This window comes from Protomyctophum parallelum, assembly GCF_964188405.1.
Source record: "Protomyctophum parallelum genome assembly, chromosome: 21".
Taxonomy (NCBI): Eukaryota; Metazoa; Chordata; class Actinopteri; order Myctophiformes; family Myctophidae; genus Protomyctophum; species Protomyctophum parallelum.
In genome coordinates, this window is record NC_139713.1 from 26,317,705 (window position 1) to 26,338,835 (window position 21,131).

General features: G+C 42.3%; 1 protein-coding gene across 3 annotated transcripts; it reads left to right on the forward strand.

Annotated features, from left to right (window-relative positions):
• The first annotated feature begins 1,859 nt into the window (after positions 1 to 1,859).
• On the forward strand, positions 1,860 to 19,628 carry LOC310879540 (phosphatidylinositol 4-phosphate 5-kinase-like protein 1). Of its 3 annotated transcripts, none has more exons than XM_083794310.1 (11): positions 1,860 to 1,978; positions 5,023 to 5,195; positions 8,457 to 8,672; positions 12,893 to 12,943; positions 13,616 to 13,770; positions 14,164 to 14,288; positions 14,450 to 14,481; positions 14,636 to 14,691; positions 15,517 to 15,629; positions 15,917 to 16,079; positions 17,256 to 19,628. In XM_083794310.1, the coding sequence occupies exons 2-11, from the start codon at positions 5,040 to 5,042 to the stop codon at positions 17,635 to 17,637; spliced, it is 1,449 nt and encodes a 482-aa protein (XP_083650436.1). In that variant the 5' UTR covers positions 1,860 to 1,978; positions 5,023 to 5,039; the 3' UTR covers positions 17,638 to 19,628. The 3 variants fall into 3 exon arrangements, with proteins under 3 accessions (XP_083650436.1, XP_083650437.1, XP_083650438.1); XM_083794311.1 differs by having other exon boundaries at positions 15,922 to 16,079; positions 17,256 to 17,637; XM_083794312.1 differs by lacking the exons at positions 1,860 to 1,978; positions 5,023 to 5,195 and adding an exon at positions 7,123 to 7,264.
• The last annotated feature ends 1,503 nt before the right edge of the window (positions 19,629 to 21,131 follow it).

The following is a 21,131-nucleotide window of genomic DNA, read 5'->3' on the forward strand; positions in this document are numbered from 1 at the left end:
TCCGGATAAGCAGTTGAAGATGGATGAATACTGCACCTGATAAAGCGCACTCTCTCTCTCTGTGTCTCACACACACACACACACACACACACACACACACACACACACACACTTTTCAACAGCAACCAGACAACTTTCGGAGGGTCTAAAGTCCCATAGAGCAGTGGATCCTAACCTCTTTACATTGGAACCCTTCTTACAAGCCAAGACCCCCCACGTGAGTATGCACACACACTATACATACTTAGTGAAAATCGCTGATCGATCTACAAGCCGACTGGCATGGGTGTAATTTGGGACATCAGTGGTTGCCACCCCCTAGTGTTCACATTTAGCCTCAAATTCAGTTATTTTATGCATGTTGTCCTCAACTCTGAATTGTTTTTGCTGATTAATCCGATTTCATTGCAATCGATGCCTGAAGTTTCATTGTATGCAACCATACATTTATTAACCACTTTCAACGTGGCACCCCTAGTTTTGGAATGTCGTTATAGGCAAACATTTTCAAACATTTTCTCTTTTCGCCCCCTATTTGCTTAGGGTTAGCGACCTACGGTTAAGACTGAGGTTAGGGTTTGGGATAGTGTTAGTAATCGTTCGCCTTAACGGGAGGTCGGAAACAATGACATGTTACCTTACTTTCACCCATTCACACACTGACAGTGGTGGAAACCATGCAAGGCACCAACCTGCTCACCAGGAGCATGCAGTTAGGGCAGGGGTGCCCACACTTTTTTGTCTCGAGAACTACTTGTTTACCAGTTCAACAAGATCTACCCACAAAAAATATTTTACCTGAGGGGGCTTTGGAATAGTGGCACATAAGTGGTGCATATAAGACAAACGTGTCTGTGTGTGTGGGGGTGGGGGGGATGGTATTCCTCCCATTCCGTATGGAAGAGGTAGGTTTTCGGGTTCTTAAGCCTCACAATTTTTTTATAAAACTAATGCTACTGATGTTTGCTCACAACATTACTGAAAAAGTAATTGTAGTGGGGGTATAGCACTACTATAGAAGTCGTGAAGGGACCCGACAGGCCCTTCTTGATGTCAATCTATGAAGTAACCAAGTGGCAGATGGCAAGAAGAGGATTTATATTTGAATTATCAGTTTTTATGTCATGTGGTCTACCTGCATATAGCCTTTGTGATCTACTGTTAGATCACAATCTACCTTTTGGGCACCCAACACAATTTGACACTAACCCAGAGGGAGGTGAGAATCGAACCGATTAAACAGACAGCGGTCTGTTGACTCAGACATCAAGCCACAGGCGCTTGGTTTGTTTGCGGACAAATAATACTGACATATACAGAGACTCAACGATAACTTACTCAAAACTGTTGTAGGATTTAGAAGACATTTTGTAGAATTGGCCTCAGGAGGGTTAAAATAATTTGGTCAACACTCGCTCACTCCTTGGGGTCTTTTTTGTGACTACAGTTTCACATAATGTAAAAATAGTCCTATGCATTTTCCCATCTTATAATAGGAGCAGTGATCAGTCATTAGTACAGCGCTCAGAGAGTGGTTTAGGTGTTTGATCAGGGACACGTTGACATATTGCTGGGGTGTGGAATCGAACCTGGGAACTTCGGCTGCCCAAGAGGTAGGGCTGTCACGATTACAAAATTAAGTTAGCGGTTAATTTTGCATTAAACATTGGAACGTTAAAATTTGTACTTCTGTTTGCCTTTTAGGCTTCGTAATCACAAATTACACAGGGCAGATATGACAAATAAATATACAAATAAATCACAAGCTTTTCTTTCCACCACCAACCATTTCAGATACCAGTACCATTTGTGTTGCAGTCCCAGACTCTCAGTCTCGCACCGAAGCCAAACGGGTTTGGCGAGCTCTTTGGCTCCCTGTAGCTGTTGGCTATAAGGGAGCTGATAGGCTACTGTTGGTGACAGGAGGAGAGCTGAAAGTCTGGACACAGACTACAGGCGCTGTGGAGCTGTCTCTCTGGTGAGTTACAATTATTCTCAGTTGCATTTACAGTGTTTGACAAAGTCCTCAAGTATTTGGGTCAAAGTAGTATAGTGTACCGGTATATATAGTAGATACATATATCTCCACAAGTGTCAGTCAAATGTGTTCTTGAGTTAAAATACTGGAGTACTTGCAAGCTTTAAAAAATAGTTACAGAGTTGCCTCTGGCATTAACAATGCATTTGTGTGCAGGTTGGTGCCTTGCCTGGTTTCCTCTGCCATTGTGTATTACAATTTACAATTTAGGCATTTAGCAGACGCTCTTTTTTAAAGATATTTTTTTTTGCGGCTTACGCCTTTTATTGATTTTTGAAGGGACAGACAGTAGGCTGACAGGAAACGGGAGAGAGATGGGGGGATGACATGCAGTAAAGGCCGTGTCGGGTCCGGGAGTCGAACCCGCGGCACACTGCGACTGGATTACCAGTCCGGTGCCCAGACCGTTACGCTACGGCATGGGCCAAGCAGACGCTCTTAATCCAGAGCGACTTACATTAAGCAAGAACAAAAAGCATGGCAATACATCACATACATAAAAAGTAGTTATCATGAAATATGCGTAAGCTAAGAACGTAACAGTGGAATATCTATATAATGAAACTATACATACTATACTATACTATACATATGCAATATGAAGTGCTATGACTACATACAATGCAATTCCAGTGCTGTCTACATAACATGCTATAAGTCTTTATCAAATGCTATCTAATGTGAATGTGTGTGTGAATGGATGAATGTAATGCACAATTTATGTAAAGCGCCTTAGATAAAGACTCTAAATACACAAGTTTTTCCTTTTCTTTGTGTCCCATTGTACATGACATTGACAATCAGTAGATCAGAAGTTACTGAAATACTTAGACCAGCCCGTTCGATACCAACATGCCATGTTCAAAGTCACTTAGACCACCTTTCTTCCCCATGTTATGATGCTCTGTCTTAACTGCAGCGTATCATGTGCATGCCTAAATGCATTGAGTTGCTGCCATGTACAGTAATTGGCTGATTAGAAATTGTGATAGCGTGCAATTTGGACAGGAGTTCCTTATACACTTGAACCCCCTGGAGGACCTCTGAGGGTCTCTGGATGCCACTTTAAGAACCACAGATCTAGTCCAGCTTGTTGTACCTACCTTTGATGGTTCCTTCCAGCCGTTCCACATGATGAGACTAACTCCAGTGTAGAGCCTTGAGTGGACCAACCACCTGCACTATGTCACTCTGTCCACCAGGGGGTGCATTTTGTCAATTAAATTAAATTCAAATGAGCTTTCTTCTTGGCATGAGAAAACATGTTTGCATTGCCAAAGCAAGTGCCAAAATATAATAAAAACAGTTAAAAATGGGGTATAATATATACAGTTGGAGGGGGTACAGCATTTTGTAAACAGAGCTATGTCACATTGCGTCATTAAACATTTTATATAGCCTAGCCCTATATGGTACTGTAGGTTGTGGCAGTTCAGCCTGCCACTGAGACTGAATGGCTAAAGTTTTAATTATTATTTATGTTTCAGTGATATTTGTTATTGTGACTTTATGTATAGTGTGTGGGGTCTGATTAATTGATTGTTAATTGCTTGTTGACTCCATTGAAGGGAGCAACTACCAGCTGTGGGGTATGGGGAACAACAGTGGAAGGGTTTGTTTAGAGAAGTCTTTAATTATGTGGATCATATTATGTGGATAATTTATAGAATATTATGTAACACTTTAAATGTGTATATGAAATGTAATGTCTCTGGACATTTAGGAGTAACTGGGGTAATTGTGGAATCAATTTAGGGTTGGTATGGTCCGTGGGAGGGGCTTAGCCTTTAAGTAGGGAGACTTCCCACTGCCAGTCAGTCAATGCAGGACCGCAGAGGTGTGAGGACCTAGGGCCAACCTGCCCAGTTTACTGTGTAAATACCTTTATTCTTCAATTTTGATAGTCTGTGAAAAGGTGAATAAAAACGGTTTTGTTTTGCTAAAAAGTATTTTCCCATGAGTGCCCTTATTTTGGAGTAATTTGGAGTAATCCTAGTCATTTTTGGGCACACACTACCCTCACTCAGGACAGAGTGTGACATTGGTATAAAGCTTTTTTTTAACAATTAGCAATCTTTTGCAGTCACTTTGGGACAAATAACAGCATTCTTTTCTCAAGACTATTTAATAGTATAAAAAAGCCTCAGATTTAAGATGTGTTTAAAAGGTAGCAGCTCTACATGGTTTGTGGTCTACTCGGTACAGATAGTAGTCCTTAGGGTGGTTGTATTCCATTGGCTAACCTTTTATCGCAACAGTTCGCAAATCTTGCTGCTGTGTTGTGTTCGCACATATATATTGAAATTTAATTTAATTTAGAGGATAGCCCCTTCAGATGCATCATCTCGTTTTAGAGGGGGTCCTCGGGCACAACACAATGAATACAGTACATAGACAACACAATACATCAAACATGTCAACACACAACAATACACTTACAACATCAAGAAAACATAGAGGCTCTCCAGTCCACTCAAAACATTACATCCAGACCAGAAACAAATGCACTGAAAAACACAAAGAAGCCTTGAAGCTGTTAAATGATGTAATTGATCTCAAAGAGACAGACAACTTGTTCCAATCAGATGGACCTTTAAAAACTGAGGCTGATATTGATCCTAGTTTTAATAAACTCAATATGAGGTCCAAAAGAGAGCTCAGAGTCCAACAAAAGACCCAGGTATTTAAACATCGCAACCGAGTTAAGAATGGACCCATCAGCAAAGTGAATGGCCAAGTCAGAAGGTGCACGGTTAAGATGGTATCTAGTGCCAAAAAGCATATACTACAAGACTTCTGTTTATTTAGAATTAAGTTGTTGTTTGAAAGCCATTCCTGAACCAAACAAAATTCTGATTGTAAAGATCTTCGTATTTTGGATTGTTGTTCTTTGATCATAGTTTCAAACTGACTTTGGGTGTGTGGAATCTGTGGAATTTTGTCATTGTATACTTGGGTGAAAATTGTGACATTTCTTTCCGTAGGTTGGTGAATTGAAAGGATGCCCGTCCTGAGGAGAGGACGGGCACCTCTGCCTGAGAGGATGGGGACGGCAGCACCCTCGGAAACAAAGAAAGAAATGATGGGGACGTGCACAACAGAGCCCTGCAGCGGCCGCTGGGCAGGCTGGGGAGGGCGGCTCGGCGCATGGGTGCAGGTGAGCCTCATGTTGGTCTTAAAATGATGTGTGGTCTTACTGTTGTTGGCACATTGCTCTCTAAGGCATGTGGTTCTCAAAGTAAAGGGAGTGCCGCTGTGACACCCTATAGGGTGCCGTGACACAAGTCCACTGGTGCCTCAGAATACTGTGATAATATTTGGATTTCAACAATATCACTTCAGTTTAACCACTTAGACCCTCCATACTTCCATACCATCCAAACCTACTTGCCAAAAATAGCCGATCTACAAGCTCACAACGTTTTGACACGTTGTGAGCTTGTAGATTGGCTGTTTTTGGTGAATGTCCCCCCCAGAATAAGGATTCTGGGGTTCAAGTGGTTAAAAATAAAGTATCTGTCATAATGGAAGTCTCTCAAGTTTTCCTCGTGACACATCATCATCATCATCATTTTTCAACTGCGGTCGAGATCATGGATTTCACAATGCCACATCAGACTGTGGCCTTGTGACACATACTGTGTCTCAGGGGGAAAGATTGGCATAATAAGTAGCGTATTATGACATAAATGTAAGGTTCTATAAAGTAACGAGATCAGGGGTTTTCATAGATGAAAAAATACATATATTTACAGGGGTGACCTGAGACGCAAGTGACTGTGTAAATATAATGGCCCTCTGGAGTGAGTGTGGAAATACAGTGGCCCTCTGGAGTGACTGTGTAAATATAGTGGCCCTCTGGAGTGACTGTGTAAATATAGTGGCCCTCTGGAGTGAGTGTGTAAATACAGTGGCCCTCTCCATCATCAAAGTTGCCCACCCCTGCATTAGACACATATACATTGTTTTTACACTTTTCTTTTCTTTTCTTTTCTTTTCTTTTCTTTTCTTTTCTTTCTTTTCTTTTCTTTTCTTTTCTTTTCTTTTCTTTGCTTTGCACATAGGCCTTACAGAGAATGTGGAAAAAATAATAAAAGGAAACATAAATCCAGAGGTAACTTTACTGAAAGTATTTTTGTAGTGGTGCAACCACTCCTACAACCAGCAATGTCGGTATGTGGCCATGAGCCCGAGTATATGACTTATTAGTACCAGTAGGGGGCGCCAGAAACAGAGAGAGGGATAGTGCTGTGCCTGCTGCCTGCTAATGAGAGACAGAGAGAGAGAGAGAGAGAGAGAAAGAGAGAGAGAGGTGGGGGGGGGGGGGAGGAATTGCACCACTCAGTTCACACGGGTGTGATTTTTTATAAGCTGCTGGCATTGCATAGTGAGACGAATAAGGAGCATGGCCAGAAACGTACCAAGAAGATTATTCAAATAAATATGGTTGGATGGTTGGATTGGGGCGATACAATGTTAGTTCCATTGATTGAAGGTGTAACACTACGTATTAGGGCATTCATTCATCAAGTTATCGATGTCATTAACACAAGTCGATCTCCAAGCTTCAACGCCTCAAAAGTGATCCGTTGTGAGCTTGGAGATTGGCTATTTTGGCCAAATGCTTCAGGTTCGGGTTCAAGTGCGTTAAAAGCAAGTACTTCTACACTTTTACAGAAGTAGAACCGTGCTACTTAGTGTTATGTCAGGGTATCTTTCCCTCAAAGCCTACATTAACCAATTTATAGAAATTAGGCGTGATGCCAAATCATGATGGGTAGATGTAAAAATGCTGAGGTCACAAGATTGAGCATGTTGGCTGCTGTGGAGAGAGAGAGAGAGACACACACACACACACACACACACACACACACACACACACACACACAGAGGGGGGAGAGGGAGGGAGGGAGGGAGGGGGGGGTGACAGAGAGAGAGAGACAGAAATACAGAGTGGGAGAGAGACACACACAGAGACACAGCGTCACAAGGTTGAGCACTACACGTGTTTTGTGTGTGAGAGAGAGAGAGAGATATAGAGAGAGAGACTACAGACAGACAGACAGAGTGCTGCAGAGAGGCCATCCATACAGACTGTATAGTGCAGTGCAGTGTGGTGTGTTGCTGCTTGCTGCATCACACTGCATTCGGGCAGAGGGGGACAGAGGACTGCATGGACACAATGGACTGACTGGCACCACACCACTGACACCCAACCCGACTGAGGCAAGTCCCATGATCATCCAGCCAGCATTCTGACAAAAATAGCACCGTTTGTGAGCTTGTGGATGGGCTATTTTTACAGAGATTTGGTGTTGAGATGGGGAAGAGGAGTGTACCTAGTATAGGGCCTTGGGGGACTCTGTTCGAAGTAGTATATATGGGTTTATAGGGGGTTTAAGCTGAGTCATTCACTACTGAATACTAGTAGTTATTATTTGCAAAAGTATGGTTTATTCTTTGGTCCAGAATCTGTATTTAGTTACCGGTAGTTTCACTTTCCGTGCAAACCTACAGATTTTTTGGAAGTGTAATTTGTAGCCGTCGTTATTTTATGGTTTGGCTTAAAAGGGCAGTTCACCTGCAAAATTACTTTTCTTTGGATCGATTTCTCACACCATGAAGAATTTATGGAGATTTAGTTTTTTGCATCCATGATCCAATATTCCAATATATTTAATTAATTGAAGTAAATAGGGAGCCAAGGTAAAACTATATAAAACTCACAGTGTTATCCACGGAGGACTACTGCCCGCGTTATAAATAAAAATAATAAATGTTTTAAATAAGCTCTTGTTAAGCTTGGCCTCCTGTTTGCTTCAGCTCCTAACATTTTGGAATATTGGATCAGGAACAGGACAAAAGCACAGACATAAAAAAAAAAGCACAAACATGTGGCGAGTTAATTTTGGGAGTGAACTACCCCTTTAACCACTGCAACATCCATCGAAGAGAGACAAGTCCCTGTGACCAGTACAATCTGCTTGCTCACACTCACTTATAGCTGATCACATCATGAACGCCTTGCACTTTCAGATTGACCCTCCACTGATTTGTCATCGAGAAAGATGAGCTTTATGATCTAGTGAGGGCTCGCATTTCTGTTTTTAGGTCCAGCAGCTTAATTGTCAGTGAAGGTGTGTTTTTCTTTCGGCTAACATTGCAGGCCGCTGAAACTCTATTGGAATTGGCTGCTTGTGGGAGAGTTGCATAGAGATGCACTGCATGTATTGATTAAATATCAGCTTGCAGCAGGCCTATATACTGTATACTTAGCCTGGCACAACAGTGACACAACAGTGTGATTTGAGTCTGGCTAATTAGCCAGGCTAATATAGTGTGTGTGTGTGTGTGTGTGTGTGTGTGTGTGTGTGTGTGTGTGTGTGTGTGTGTGTGTGGTGCGTGGGGGAGGTTGCAGATGGAAATGACGGAGTCACCGGACGGGGACGACCCCGGGCGGCGGCGGCAGCGCAGTGCCGGGAAGCCCAGGCGGAGGTGGGGCGGTCTGAGGCAGCGCTGGAAGATGCTGGGCGTGTTCGAGATCGACCAGAGCCACGCCTTCCACAGCCAGACCTGCATGATGAAGGAGGGGCTGTCGGCGGCCGTGCAGAACACCATCGACAACCCGCCCACGGTAACCAATGTTAGAGCGCCTCAATGCGGTCGCGGAGTGGATGTGAAAACGGAGTGTCTCTGCAGACCAATGTTAGAGCACCTCAATGCGGTCGCGGAGTGGATTTGAAACCTGAGAGAGATAAAGGAGCTGCTGGAGTCTGGACACACCCTCTTCCATTGGGAAAGAGGGTGTCGACAGCCAAGATTGCACTGTGGATAATGGGTATTGGATAATGGGTTGTGCAGTCTTCTCTTAAAGGTATATTCAGTGATTTCACTTAATTCAAATATCACTTATTTTTTTGTTTTGTTGTGATAATCCTCCCTACTATAGAGTGTGCTGACCATATAAGGAGTTCCTCCCTGTCCCCAGTTAACCCCTGGGGGTCAAAAAAAAAACCTTAGGTTTCGTTTTTGACTCTCTATCCTGATTGGACGAAAGGCTGGGTCCCACAGCCAAAAACGAAACCTAAGGTTTTTTGAGTGAAATCACTGAATATACCTTTAAAGTCAATGGCATCTGTCAATGGCATATGGTGATTGGTTTCATTTTTGAAATGCCAAAACCACACATGGATGACGTAACGGGTAGTGGAGGTGTTTTAGGGATTTAGGCTGGTGTCCAAAATAGCAACTTTTGTGGGGGGAACACCCCTTGTTCCCCAATGCTAAAATCCCCAAACGGACATCGGATGAAAATAGAGCCCTTATCTACAGTTGATTTTGTTGATTTTGGCAGGCCTTGATGGCATCGTAATGCCTGATTTTACTCTTAGTTGCATGCTGACAATATGCTCTGCATATTGCAATACTACCCTATAATGCTCAGTGGCCTTGTGGTTAGACTCTAACCACAAAGCCACTGAGCATGCCATTATAGGGTCACTCTAACCGTTAGAGTGTCCGCCATGGGACTGAGAGCTCAGGGTTCGATCCCCGGCCGGGTCATACCAAAGACTGTGAAAAATGGGACCCAATGCCTCCCTGCTTAATTGGCACTCAGCATCAAGGGTTGGATTCGGGTAAGTGCCGGCGACATACTAGCGTGTCATGTCCAGGGAGTTTACATCAAGCTGCCTCACGCTACAGAAACAGGAGATACTGTACTGTAGGCTCCTGCCCTATGGGCCTCATGGCTCTGCAAGGCTTACTATAATGGCATGGTAAAAATAGGGATGGCAGGGTTCATACATGTATGGCTGCAGACAAGAAAACACGTGTCTATAACATGTATCATGTTATAGACACCCCCCCCCATAAAAGAATAGTTGGGGAATAGTCCCCTCTGAGAACCCAAATCATGCCCCTGATGCCAGAGCTGTTTTTCACAGATCAGTTTGCAAATGTAACCACTATAGTTCTGGCTCCTCCATCACACAGCACTGATAACGATGATGGACGATGTTTGGACCTGTACCATATGACCCAATGACCCGCGGGACCATACACAAGCCAAGCCTCCTAACAGAAGCCATGTGGTATATAGTCATTGTCACTGGGCAGTGACACAGAAGCATGTGCTACTGGGCAGCCCTAATCCACTGCCCCATGACTCAGCACTTTGACAGTCAAAACAAACACACACACACACACACACACACACACCCACACACACACACACACACACACACACACACACACACACACACACACACCAAACGCACACAGGAGCATGCATTCCACAACTGGTAGAATGCATGCTTCCCTAATTTATGACCACAATTCACAATGGACCATGTTGTGTTATTTTTGCGTTCCGTAACGTGCCCTCAATTCATTCCCTAGCATCACGTCGATGGGATGCTCTGGCCTACGCAGTTCTATATACCTCCTTGTTTGAGTTGTAATGCATAAAGTAATGTATTTGAACGCCCATCTAAAAAAAAATGTGCCAGGGACCCCCATACATGATTTGCGTTAATCAAAAATATCCAAAGGAACAAACGTCCACACACTGTGTTGAAAATGACACAACACGTTGCACAGTGATGCGTTGTGAGCTCGTAGATCTGCTGTTTTCAGATTGCAGTTTTTATTTGTTGACAATAATATATGTAGTTTTAGTCGTCATAATTTTAGCCGACAAAATGAACACTGCTCCTCTCACTCAATTATTACATAATCATCTATTCGCATTTTTTGTGATAATCGCAATTACTTTTTTAATAATAGTCATCATTAATAATAGTCATCGTGTTGAAAAATGTTCATACATAAAAAAAAAAAAGCTGAAATAGCTGATCTACAAGCTTACAATGCGTTACTTTGACACTTGTGACGCATTGTAAGCTTGTAGATCAGCTATTTCCGCATTTTTACCCTTTTTATAAAAATAATTTATCAGTAATTAATTTGTATATTCCAAGTATTTGTCAACAGAAATGTATTCTTTAATCATAATGTTCCAAAGTTCAATGCCAAAAACACAATTAAATCGTTAATCTAATTATCTGTGACAATTCATTGGCAACTTAAATGTCTAATCGTGACAGCTGTCAAGACCCAGCAGGGCTAAAAGTTCCCGTTCTGCTCTAGCTGTCCACGCTCTCTCTGACAGACAGACATGCTGTACTGGCCAGGCAAGGCAGCTTTCTCCGCCAGTGCCCCATCTGATCGGAATGAGCTCTGGAAGTCCTTAAAACTCTGCTTCCTTATATCTTTGAATCAATTCGGGGGAAAACAATGCTTTCCGACATTTATTTATTTATTTTGTAATGTGTAAAATGCTTTATTTAATTATTTAATCTTTTTGGTTTATCTGTTTTGGTGCTTTGAGTGCTTTCCGTCTTCTGGTTCATGTACTTATTTTGATGTTGCTGTATGTCATTCCTGTTGATGATTGTGTTGTATTGATAAGAATGATCAGTTATTGAACTTATTGTACACATTATGCGTTTATGCTAATACTGTGAACATTTCATATGGAGTCAGAGACATGCTGTGTCTGGTCTGGACAGAGCTGAGTGTCCGGGAAGTTTGTTAGTGAGGCTATATTAAGACAATTTGAAATATGAAGACAGACATTATGTCCAGACACCCCAATGGCTAAAGGTCAGCAACCCTAATAGACAGGAAATTCACATCTTGATCTTGTTTACAGACATTAAAGGTAGCAAGAATAGTGAACTACTTTCTCATTGGTCAACATCCGAGTGGGAAGAGACAACCAGTCAGTTAAATAGATCTCTGAAGAACGATCTGGAGCTGACTTGTGATAGATCTTAGAATTATCATGGATTGTACCGCTTTGCACGGCTCAACCAGTAAATAACTTAAAGCTTACCCATCTCGATTGTCATGATTTGATTCATATCATATCAGTATCTCGGCTACATTGAAAATGAAGGCCTGCCTCTCAACTGAGCTGAAATGCAGACGTTATGATGAATGCCATGGTCATATATATTCACAAGCCCATGGGTGCCGCACAATACTTTGATGATATTTGATACTTTGTGAAACTGACCCGAGTTAAACTATTACTTGGTGTGATCTTTTTCAGCCTACATTACACCAAGTCTCTTCACCAAAAATATGTTACCCCCCATAATAGGGATACTGGGGTTTAAGTGGTGGTTAAACAGCCAATCTGTCTGTCCAGGATGGCTCCTGTTTAGAAGGGCTGATATGATGAAGTCACCATTAGAGATGCTCAGATAAAAACAATTTCTGACCGAGTAAGCGTACAAGTACTTAATTACAATTTAGGGTGTATGCCTGTCAATATATTGGCCATATTGTGTATCACGTAGAATTTGATGCATTTTGTGTTGTCATATACATTCATCAATCAGCTACACATTGATTCTAAATATTTACAACCGTACTTTCAAAGTTCCGTTTTGGTGGCACCATAGCAATCAATTGAATGTTTTGGTACCGGCCCGGGTCAGACTCAGTATCGGGACCTTTAGCGATACCGAGTGCATGGGTAGGGTATTGTATTGTATGTAACGAGCTTGTAGGTCTGCTATTTTTGACGACTGACATAGAAACATAGAAGCTTTTTCAGAAAACTGTCAGGATGTAGAAGACATTTTTAGGATCTCCTTTTGTGGTGACGTTACCCCATCCAGGGGCAGTAGTGTGTTACTACACCAATCAACATAATGTTTTGTCTTGGCTTATTTTATCATTTCAACCTTTCTTTCTTTCTTTCTTTCTTTCTTTCTTTCTTCTATACAAAGCTAATTATAATTTATTTACAGTATTATTTTCCTCTTCTTTTGTTTTTTCCAGAATGAACTTTCAGATGATGACTTCCGATCAGAAATTACTCAAATCCACCAGGTATGTCTGAACTTCTCTATACGTTAACAGTGGTGGAAAGTAAGTAAGTACATTTACTCAAGTACTGTACTTTTTTACTGTACTATATTCACTTTTTTAGCTTTGGTTACTTGAGGTAGAGTCTAACAATGTAAAATATAATCAACAATTTAATTAATGACTTATTATTATGTCCAGTTTTGGACCCAACAGATGTCCAGATCTACAAGCTCGCAAGGCGCCGCTTTGCACCGCGCTGTGAGATTGTAGATCTCTATTCGATCGGCTATTTTCACTATTTCTAAAACATATGTTTTCTAATTTATTTATGTTTTTCTTCATGGACTTATCATTGCATTTGTTTGTTTTTAATTCATGAAAAGAAATGCTTTTTTGGGAATGTTTTTTGAAAATGTTTTGAAATAATAAGTATTAAAAACAAAACATGGGAAACAAATGATGAAGGGACCCATACAAATGTGTCTGTGACCCACAAATGGGTCTCGAACCAGTGTTTTGGAACCAGTGGTTTAAAGTATTGGCGCAGTCAGTAGCGCTGTCGCCTCACAGAACTTGAAGGGTCCATTAGTCTCTAGAACTTGAACTGAATTGTCATCCTGAAACGTTTTGAAGTGAAAAGAAAAAGTGTGTGTGTGTATGTGCGCATGTGTGCGTTCGTGCGCACGTGTGTAGGAATTTCAGATGAAGACGTTTGCAGGCAAGGTGTTCGCCAACCTGCGCAGCTCGTTAGGCATCACAGAGACCGCCTACCAGGAGTCTCTGTGCTCTGAATCATGCTACCTCCAGTTCATCAGCAACTCAAAGAGCAAGGCCGACTTCTTCCTGACGTGAGTTCATCTCGTTAGTTAGTTAGTTATACAGTTATACAGCAACAATAGACTGCAACACCACCCCGACCAACAGTGGCTTTATTTGTTTGTTAAGAAAGGCCACGATACCACTAGTTGTCAGTCGTCATGATTGATTTCAGTCATTTTTACAAGTTTATGTTGTGGACTATCCAAACCGACTCTGTGTGTGTGTGTCTGTGTGTGTGTGTGTGTGTGTGTGTGTGTGTGTGTGTGTGTGTGTGTGTGTGTGTGTGTGTGTGTGTGTGTGTGTGTGTGTGTGTGTGTGTGTGTGTGTGTGTGTGTGTGTGTGTGTGTGTGTGTGTGTGTGTGTGTGTGTGTGTGTGTGTGTGTGTGTGTGTGTGTGTGTGTGTGTGTGTGTGTCCTCTATAGGAATGATAAGCGCTTCTTTCTGAAGACCCAGAACAAGAGAGAGATCCACTTCCTGCTGTCCAACCTGCACATCTATGTAGACCACCTGAGAAACTACCCACACTCACTGCTGGTCAAGTTCCTGGGTACCACACACACACACACACAAGCAGACACACACACAAACACCTGAGGAAAGGTTTTGGAAATGCATTGGTTGTAGTTTGTCACCACTGATAGCATTTCTCTCTGACTTAAATGTCGTCTGCTTTTAACGTGTGAAAATGTCTCCTGTGTTAATTTCCAGGTGTTCACAGGATCACTATTTCCCGCCGACAGGTACTGTTGACATCTCTGTTGATTTTGATGTAGTTTTAGTCTTTGTCTCTTTGAATACAGTTTAATTTAGTTTTATGTCATGTTAGTCATCTAATGATATATTTAGATGTATCATTAGATACATTTTACAATGTACACTGTCTTTCCTTTACAGAAATATTTTATTGTCATGCAAAGTGTCTTCTATCCAGATGAGAGAATCAATGCCAGGTAAGCTGACCTTAACGCTTAAGCAAGTGGTCTTTTCTTTTCTGAAATCCCACTAATTTATTGTGATTCGTGGAAAAAGACTAACCTGACTCCGCCAGATTGAAGAATCTTGCTTCACACTTGTTTCACAACGTACTTCCATTCGGGAACGCTGTAGCCCAATCACTGAAGAAAGCCGTCCTTTTTTTACGCTAAAGTTGGAAGGTGATTGGATGGGACTGTCTGTCAATTATATTGACGTGTCTATACGTAAATGCTGGTGGCTAACTGGTGAATTTATGAATTAAAGCTGGCAGGGAATGTTTGGATTGTGAGGTATTCTTTTAATTATTTTTCTGCCGCTAGCTGTTCGCATAAATTAAGTTAACCTATGCCGGCCGCGTCCACTTTGAGAGAAGGAGTTTTCCGACACACTCAACACCCACACTTTAGTATCATTAGCACAAGCACAACGTGTTTACCTCTCGCCAGAAGCGTTTACATGTCGGGAGTGACGCAGTACAAAGTCACAAATTTCATCCGAATTTTGGATGGCTGAAGATCCACCATGGACAGCTCTCCTGGATTCCGACTTATGGAGGTTTGAAAATCCTGCTGTAATTGTAACCGAGGTAAACGCAGATCAGATTTAACGTTCCATAGCTGGTGGTGATGGGTGCATTGCATAGCAACTGGATCAATGTTAAAGCTGCCGTGGGTCTCAACCATTATATACACAGAGTATACGTCGGGGTCCATATATATACGGACCTAGAAAATAACGTCCCCTAGCGGTGGGGTACGTATATGATAATAATTAAGGATATAACAGCTTGTTTGTTCCAGGTATGACATTAAGGGCTGTGAGGTGAGCCGATGGACAGAGCCCGCTCCAGAAGGCAGCCAGGTCATTGTGGTTCTGAAAGACCTCAACTTCAAAGGACAGCATATCGTTCTTGGTGAGTTTACACACACACACACACACACACAATTACTGTTTCTGTCATTCATCTACCGGACGTCGATTGGCAGAACTCTCCTTTCAATGGCTCTGCTCTCTACCATCATTTATATATTAGCTGGGGACCACCTAGAACCCCCACAAGGACCACTTGTGGTCCCGGGACCACTGGTTGAAAACCACTGAACCACTGAATACCAGGCAAACAATGAACCTCCTCAGCCGCATTCTTTTCCCCTAGATTGACCGAGGTCTGTCTGTCTGTCTCTTGGTGTCTTCTCACAGACCAGCAGCGTGCGTGGCTCCTGCGCCAGGTGGAGATGGACACACAGTTCCTGCAGAGACTCAACGTGTTGGACTACAGCCTCCTGCTGGCCCAGCAGCCACTGCACCAGGACGAGAGGCAGCAGGGCCTCTCCCTGGCCACGCTCATCGTCAGGACCAAGAAGTAAGTTCTGACCAGAGGCAGCAATATAGATATAGGGCTAGATGGCGCAATGCAGACTCTACAGCGCAGTTCACCGGCAGCCATCTTGCAACAGTCAACTTTTCCGGTACGTCCTATGGTAGTGTAGCAGAGTGGCTCAGAGCCTCTGGTCCTATGGTAGTGTAGCAGAGTGGCTCAGAGCCTCTGGTCCTATGGTAGTGTAGCAGAGTGGCTCAGAGCCTCTGGTCCTATGGTAGTGTAGCAGAGTGGCTCAGAGCCTCTGGTCCTATGGTAGTGTAGCAGAGTGGCTCAGAGCCTCTGGTCCTATGGTAGTGTAGCAGAGTGGCTCAGAGCCTCTGCCTGATGGCCTCAATAGTCTAATATCTCCCCTGGCCCTGGAGACCCCAGTTTGAATCCAGGGCATTACAGTAGTGGGTGATCTGCTCAAACTAAAATACTCTTAACTCGCTGAAATCTTGACGGAATTACAAACGGTTTGGTTTATTACAAATGTTATCAACGTGGCTGATTCAGGATGCTTTATCTGCTTAATGTTTTTTTATATGAAAGTCCATTATATGTAGGCCTATGCAGTTATTTCTGGCGTTTTTTTTTTTTTTTTTTTAAGAAAGAAAAGTTTGAAAATCGGTTGAAAATTGAGCAAGTACTGTACATGCACCATAGACACAATGTTATGAGTGAGCGAGCTGACTGTAGCAAGATGGCCACCATGTGGTGACATTGCTCTCCATTGGCCAGCAGCACGGCGAGTCATCTAGCATTTATATATGTCTATCTGCAGCAAGGGCTGTTTCGCCATGCTCATCGTCAGGACCAAAAACTAGGTAACCGTATTGTCATGTCGTTTTTGATGCTCATTTTATTTTTAATATACCAACCTTTACCAACTTCTTGGTAAGCTGTTCCATGAACGTCCCAGATGCTTGTTACATGACGAGTTCAATGATAAATCCTACCCTTTTTTGTTTAACCGTCAACCTCACGTGATCTTGTAACGATGGCCATGGATTGAGATGCTGATAAGAAATCGGATTAATAATCTGCTAAATACAGTCAGAATTGGGGAAGATAATATGCATAAAATAACTGATTTGAGGTTTAACATGAACACTAAAGGGAGGCAACCACCAGACCTCAAACCACGGCCCTTGTTCCACCCCGTGTTTGACCTTTCAGATCTGTGAACCCGGGCAGTCCCATCTACGCGGGCGTCACCGCCGGAGAAGACTCCTCCGCCCCTCCTCGCTTGTCGGCCGAAACGGACAGCTTCTGCCTGAGTCGAGCGAGCGGCGGAGGCGACCCGCCGCCTTCACTCGAGGACTTCCGGGCCCAGAACCGACGGCTGCTACCCAACTTCAAGAACCCGCTGCACGTCATCGACGGGCCCGAGCAGCGCTACTTTGTGGGCATCATTGACATCTTCACGGTGTACGGCTTCCGGAAGCGCCTGGAGCACTGGTGGAAGAGGCTGAGGCATCCGGGGCAGTCCTTCTCCACCGTCAGTCCCCCGGCGTACTGCCTCCGGCTCTGCCAATGGGCGCGGGACAACACCGCCTAGGCCAATGGGCACGGGGCGCCACCGCCTAGGCCTGTAATAGTCTGAATACCAGAACGCTCGCCTCAAAAACAGTCGCCTCGGGGCGTACGGCCGGTGGAACGGTAGAGCGCTCGGTCTCTGCCTGGTATTCCAAAACATAACCTCAGTAAACTTCGCCAAAACGGTTAAATCTAACCTTATTCCTAACCTTAACCTAAGCCAAAACCTAACCCTATTCCTACACTTAACCTCAGTAAAACTATGCCTAACCCCTAAACTTATTTCTAACCTTATCCCCAGTAAAAAACAAATACAAGAATAAGTACTACCCCATCGAGCGGTCGGTGTGAGGACGGTGGAAAACAACAAGGGCGAGCGTGTTTTAAGGCGAGCATTCCGGTTACCAATCGTCTCTGTCCAAAACGGTTTACTTTTCAGGATAATGGACGAAAAAAAAGAAACATGTGTTCTAATGGATCCAATGTAGTTATCATTTAGTCACAAGCTCTTGTTAATACTTGTCATCGTTTCAGCTTTTATAAACCCCACAGACGCACTTAACCACTAACTTTGACTTTCAAAAATGTTTTGAAAAAAGCTAACATGGCAGATCCGCAAGCTCACAACGCATGCGATGCATTGCTTGTGAGATTACAGATCGGATAATTTCACTACTTTTGTGTGACAGCATTGTACAACGAAGTATAGGGCTTTCATTTACATGAAAACAAAAATGTGAAATATGGAGATTATATATATGGGAGGGAGATACAAACATGTATGATGTGAAATGCAAACATCCCAATGTGTGCGAGGCAAAGTACATGAGACTTTGAGAAGATATCAAATTACTGTTATTAATCCCCAATGGGGAAATTATTTATGCTCGGGGACATGGGATAGTGCTTAATGCAGCTTATCCCATCTATAGCACCATTGCTCTGTTGGGAAATATTTTAAACGTTTACAGCCAGTAGGCCTTTTTTCTCTCTTTTTTTTTTGCGAACATGGCCAACATCTTTCTGCTTTGTCTTAATAGCATATAGGTTTCTTCCTCAACATTGATGCAGACTTTCCATCTGTGATCACTTATTTTGTGTGTAACACAGTATAATGTATGAATTGGTTGAATTGGAATTTGGTAGAGTAGGGGACGTGGGGGGACCGTGAGAGTCAGAGGTGAGTGGGAAGGGGTCAATTCATGGAACTCGGTTAGGAATTACAATCACTTTCTTTTTCAGCTTTCAGTTATTCTGCCAGATGTGCCTTTTCATTTCCGTTAGAATTGCTGCAACATGCTAGCTATTTTCTCAGTAATATATAGTTTATAAATGGCATAACATGGCATGTGTTACCAAATATGAATACACTCAAATAACTCTTTAAACTCATAACTTACTACAGCACTATAGAAGAAAATAAGAAATACAATTGAATTGTTCATATTTCAAGTCAATTTTACCTAGGAACTAAATAAGTCGTAACAGACATAAAGGTAACACTGCTGCTAATGACGAGGAAGAATTATACCCATGCTCTACTAAGACAATGTGGCCAAAGTGTATCGACCATGTTTAGCTATTCCGATCTCTTTTCAATGATACAATAAAAAATAAAAAGGCACACCAACAGCTTCACTTCTCAATGGGGCAGGGTGACTGTATGTTGCTCATTAAGACCGCCATTTTCTAATCAGAGATTGCCTTTTCACCACAAATTGATAATGGACTTAAAATATACCTACCGGTAATACCAAGAGTTTGTTTCATTTGAACTCATTCTTCTGGGACTGAGTGCTCTTTGTGTTTTTGGTTGAAGAAACTTGAATCCTTCCCGAAGTGCCCTTCATCAGAAGAAACAATCCACATCTGGTCAATGTCATTCAATCTAATTCCTCTGCTTCCAATGTATTAATAAATTAACATTATTTTCCTCATATAAAGTGGCACCGTTTTATGAGACATACTGTACAAAAGGACTTCTTTCAAATTGTCTGCCAATAAATGCTTGTTTGTGCCTTATATCTGTGAATATTTGTCCGAGGCTTTTCATTATGTTGGTGGTCTCACTTAGTGGTCAACATTTTGTTCACCAACATGGCCAACATTTTTAGTAGAGCAGGTTTTCTCAAAGTGGGTGCCGTGGCAAAAGTAACAAATTACTTATTACTTCACTTTTTTTCTCGCCCCCAGTAATTGCATCCCTTCTCCCCAAAAGTCTTACTTGCATTTTCAACACTAGCTGTTGTTTTCTTTTGTTTGTTTCCATTTTCTGCAGCCTACATTGTAAAACAATGACACTAAGACTTTTACTGTGTATGGATTCATAACTTATAGAGACTAAATGAAAACTACACCTGGGCTCAATCTGATAATGAGACACAATCTTTTGAATGACTTCTGTTGTTTATTAAAGCAGCTCCGAACAAAGTGCTAGGAGGCCATATGAGGCCAACATGTGCCAGTGCATTTTCAAAGCAATCCAAAAATATTACCATAACAAATCTGTCAGTCAGTCACAAATAGCCCTACAATATTAACCTGAATGAAAGTCATACATTTAACAAAGATAATGTGTCATAAATAAGTTCAGAAATCAGAAGGACAAACCGTGTCAGGCTTGACACATAAATAATCAACTGTGCATTACACATAACAAGCCTACAAGATGTGTAGTTTTTATAAAGTGCTTCAGTTCTACTATAATATTCACCATATTCACACGGCGGCCATTTTGCTAAAATGTAAAATAGCCTATTAATATTGTTCAAAACAGTACACTGTGTTTGATATTTATATCCATTTGACCATTATATTAATGGACTAAAAACAACAGATGATCACAGAATAAAAATAAAGTCTAGCGTCCAGCGTGTAGACTCTGAGGGTGGGTGGGAGTCTCCCTATTAAAAGCTAATCTTATGTATGAGTCTAATCTGCAAAATGTATCTTTTATTCAATAAATGTAGGTTTTCGTTTGCAACAACTTTAAAGGAAAGTTCCGCCCAAGTAGTTTTCTTACCATAATGATGATAATCCATTGATCAATGGAAAATTTGCAGGAAAAAAATCCATTCTGAGCGTTTTACCAGCACGGCCGGTCAAATGATAGATCTCTTCTTCAATCGCGCTAAAATTACAATTTATTTCTTCCCATCTGTTTTTGTGGGGAGTAAGGGCCGATTTATACTCCTATTTTAGAGCTGAATAAAAGTCGGTTTGGCGCTGTAGAGCCTACAATTTGACGTCATTTGAGGTTCGGGGGGCGGCGCCGCGGCGGGTACCGTCCTAAAGTCGGCTCTTCGGTGCTACTGAAAATTTCTGACGAGCCGAAATCATTTCGGCACTACAGCGCCGAAACGGCGGTAAAATAGGAGTATGATTCGGCCCTAACTCCACAGAGTGTTGTGACTCTGTCGCTTTCCTGCTTACGCTCCACGTCGGTTGACTGATTTGAGACCGCCTACCTTTCTTAAAGCCTCAGCGTCCTGTATATATATTTTTTCGCAACTACTA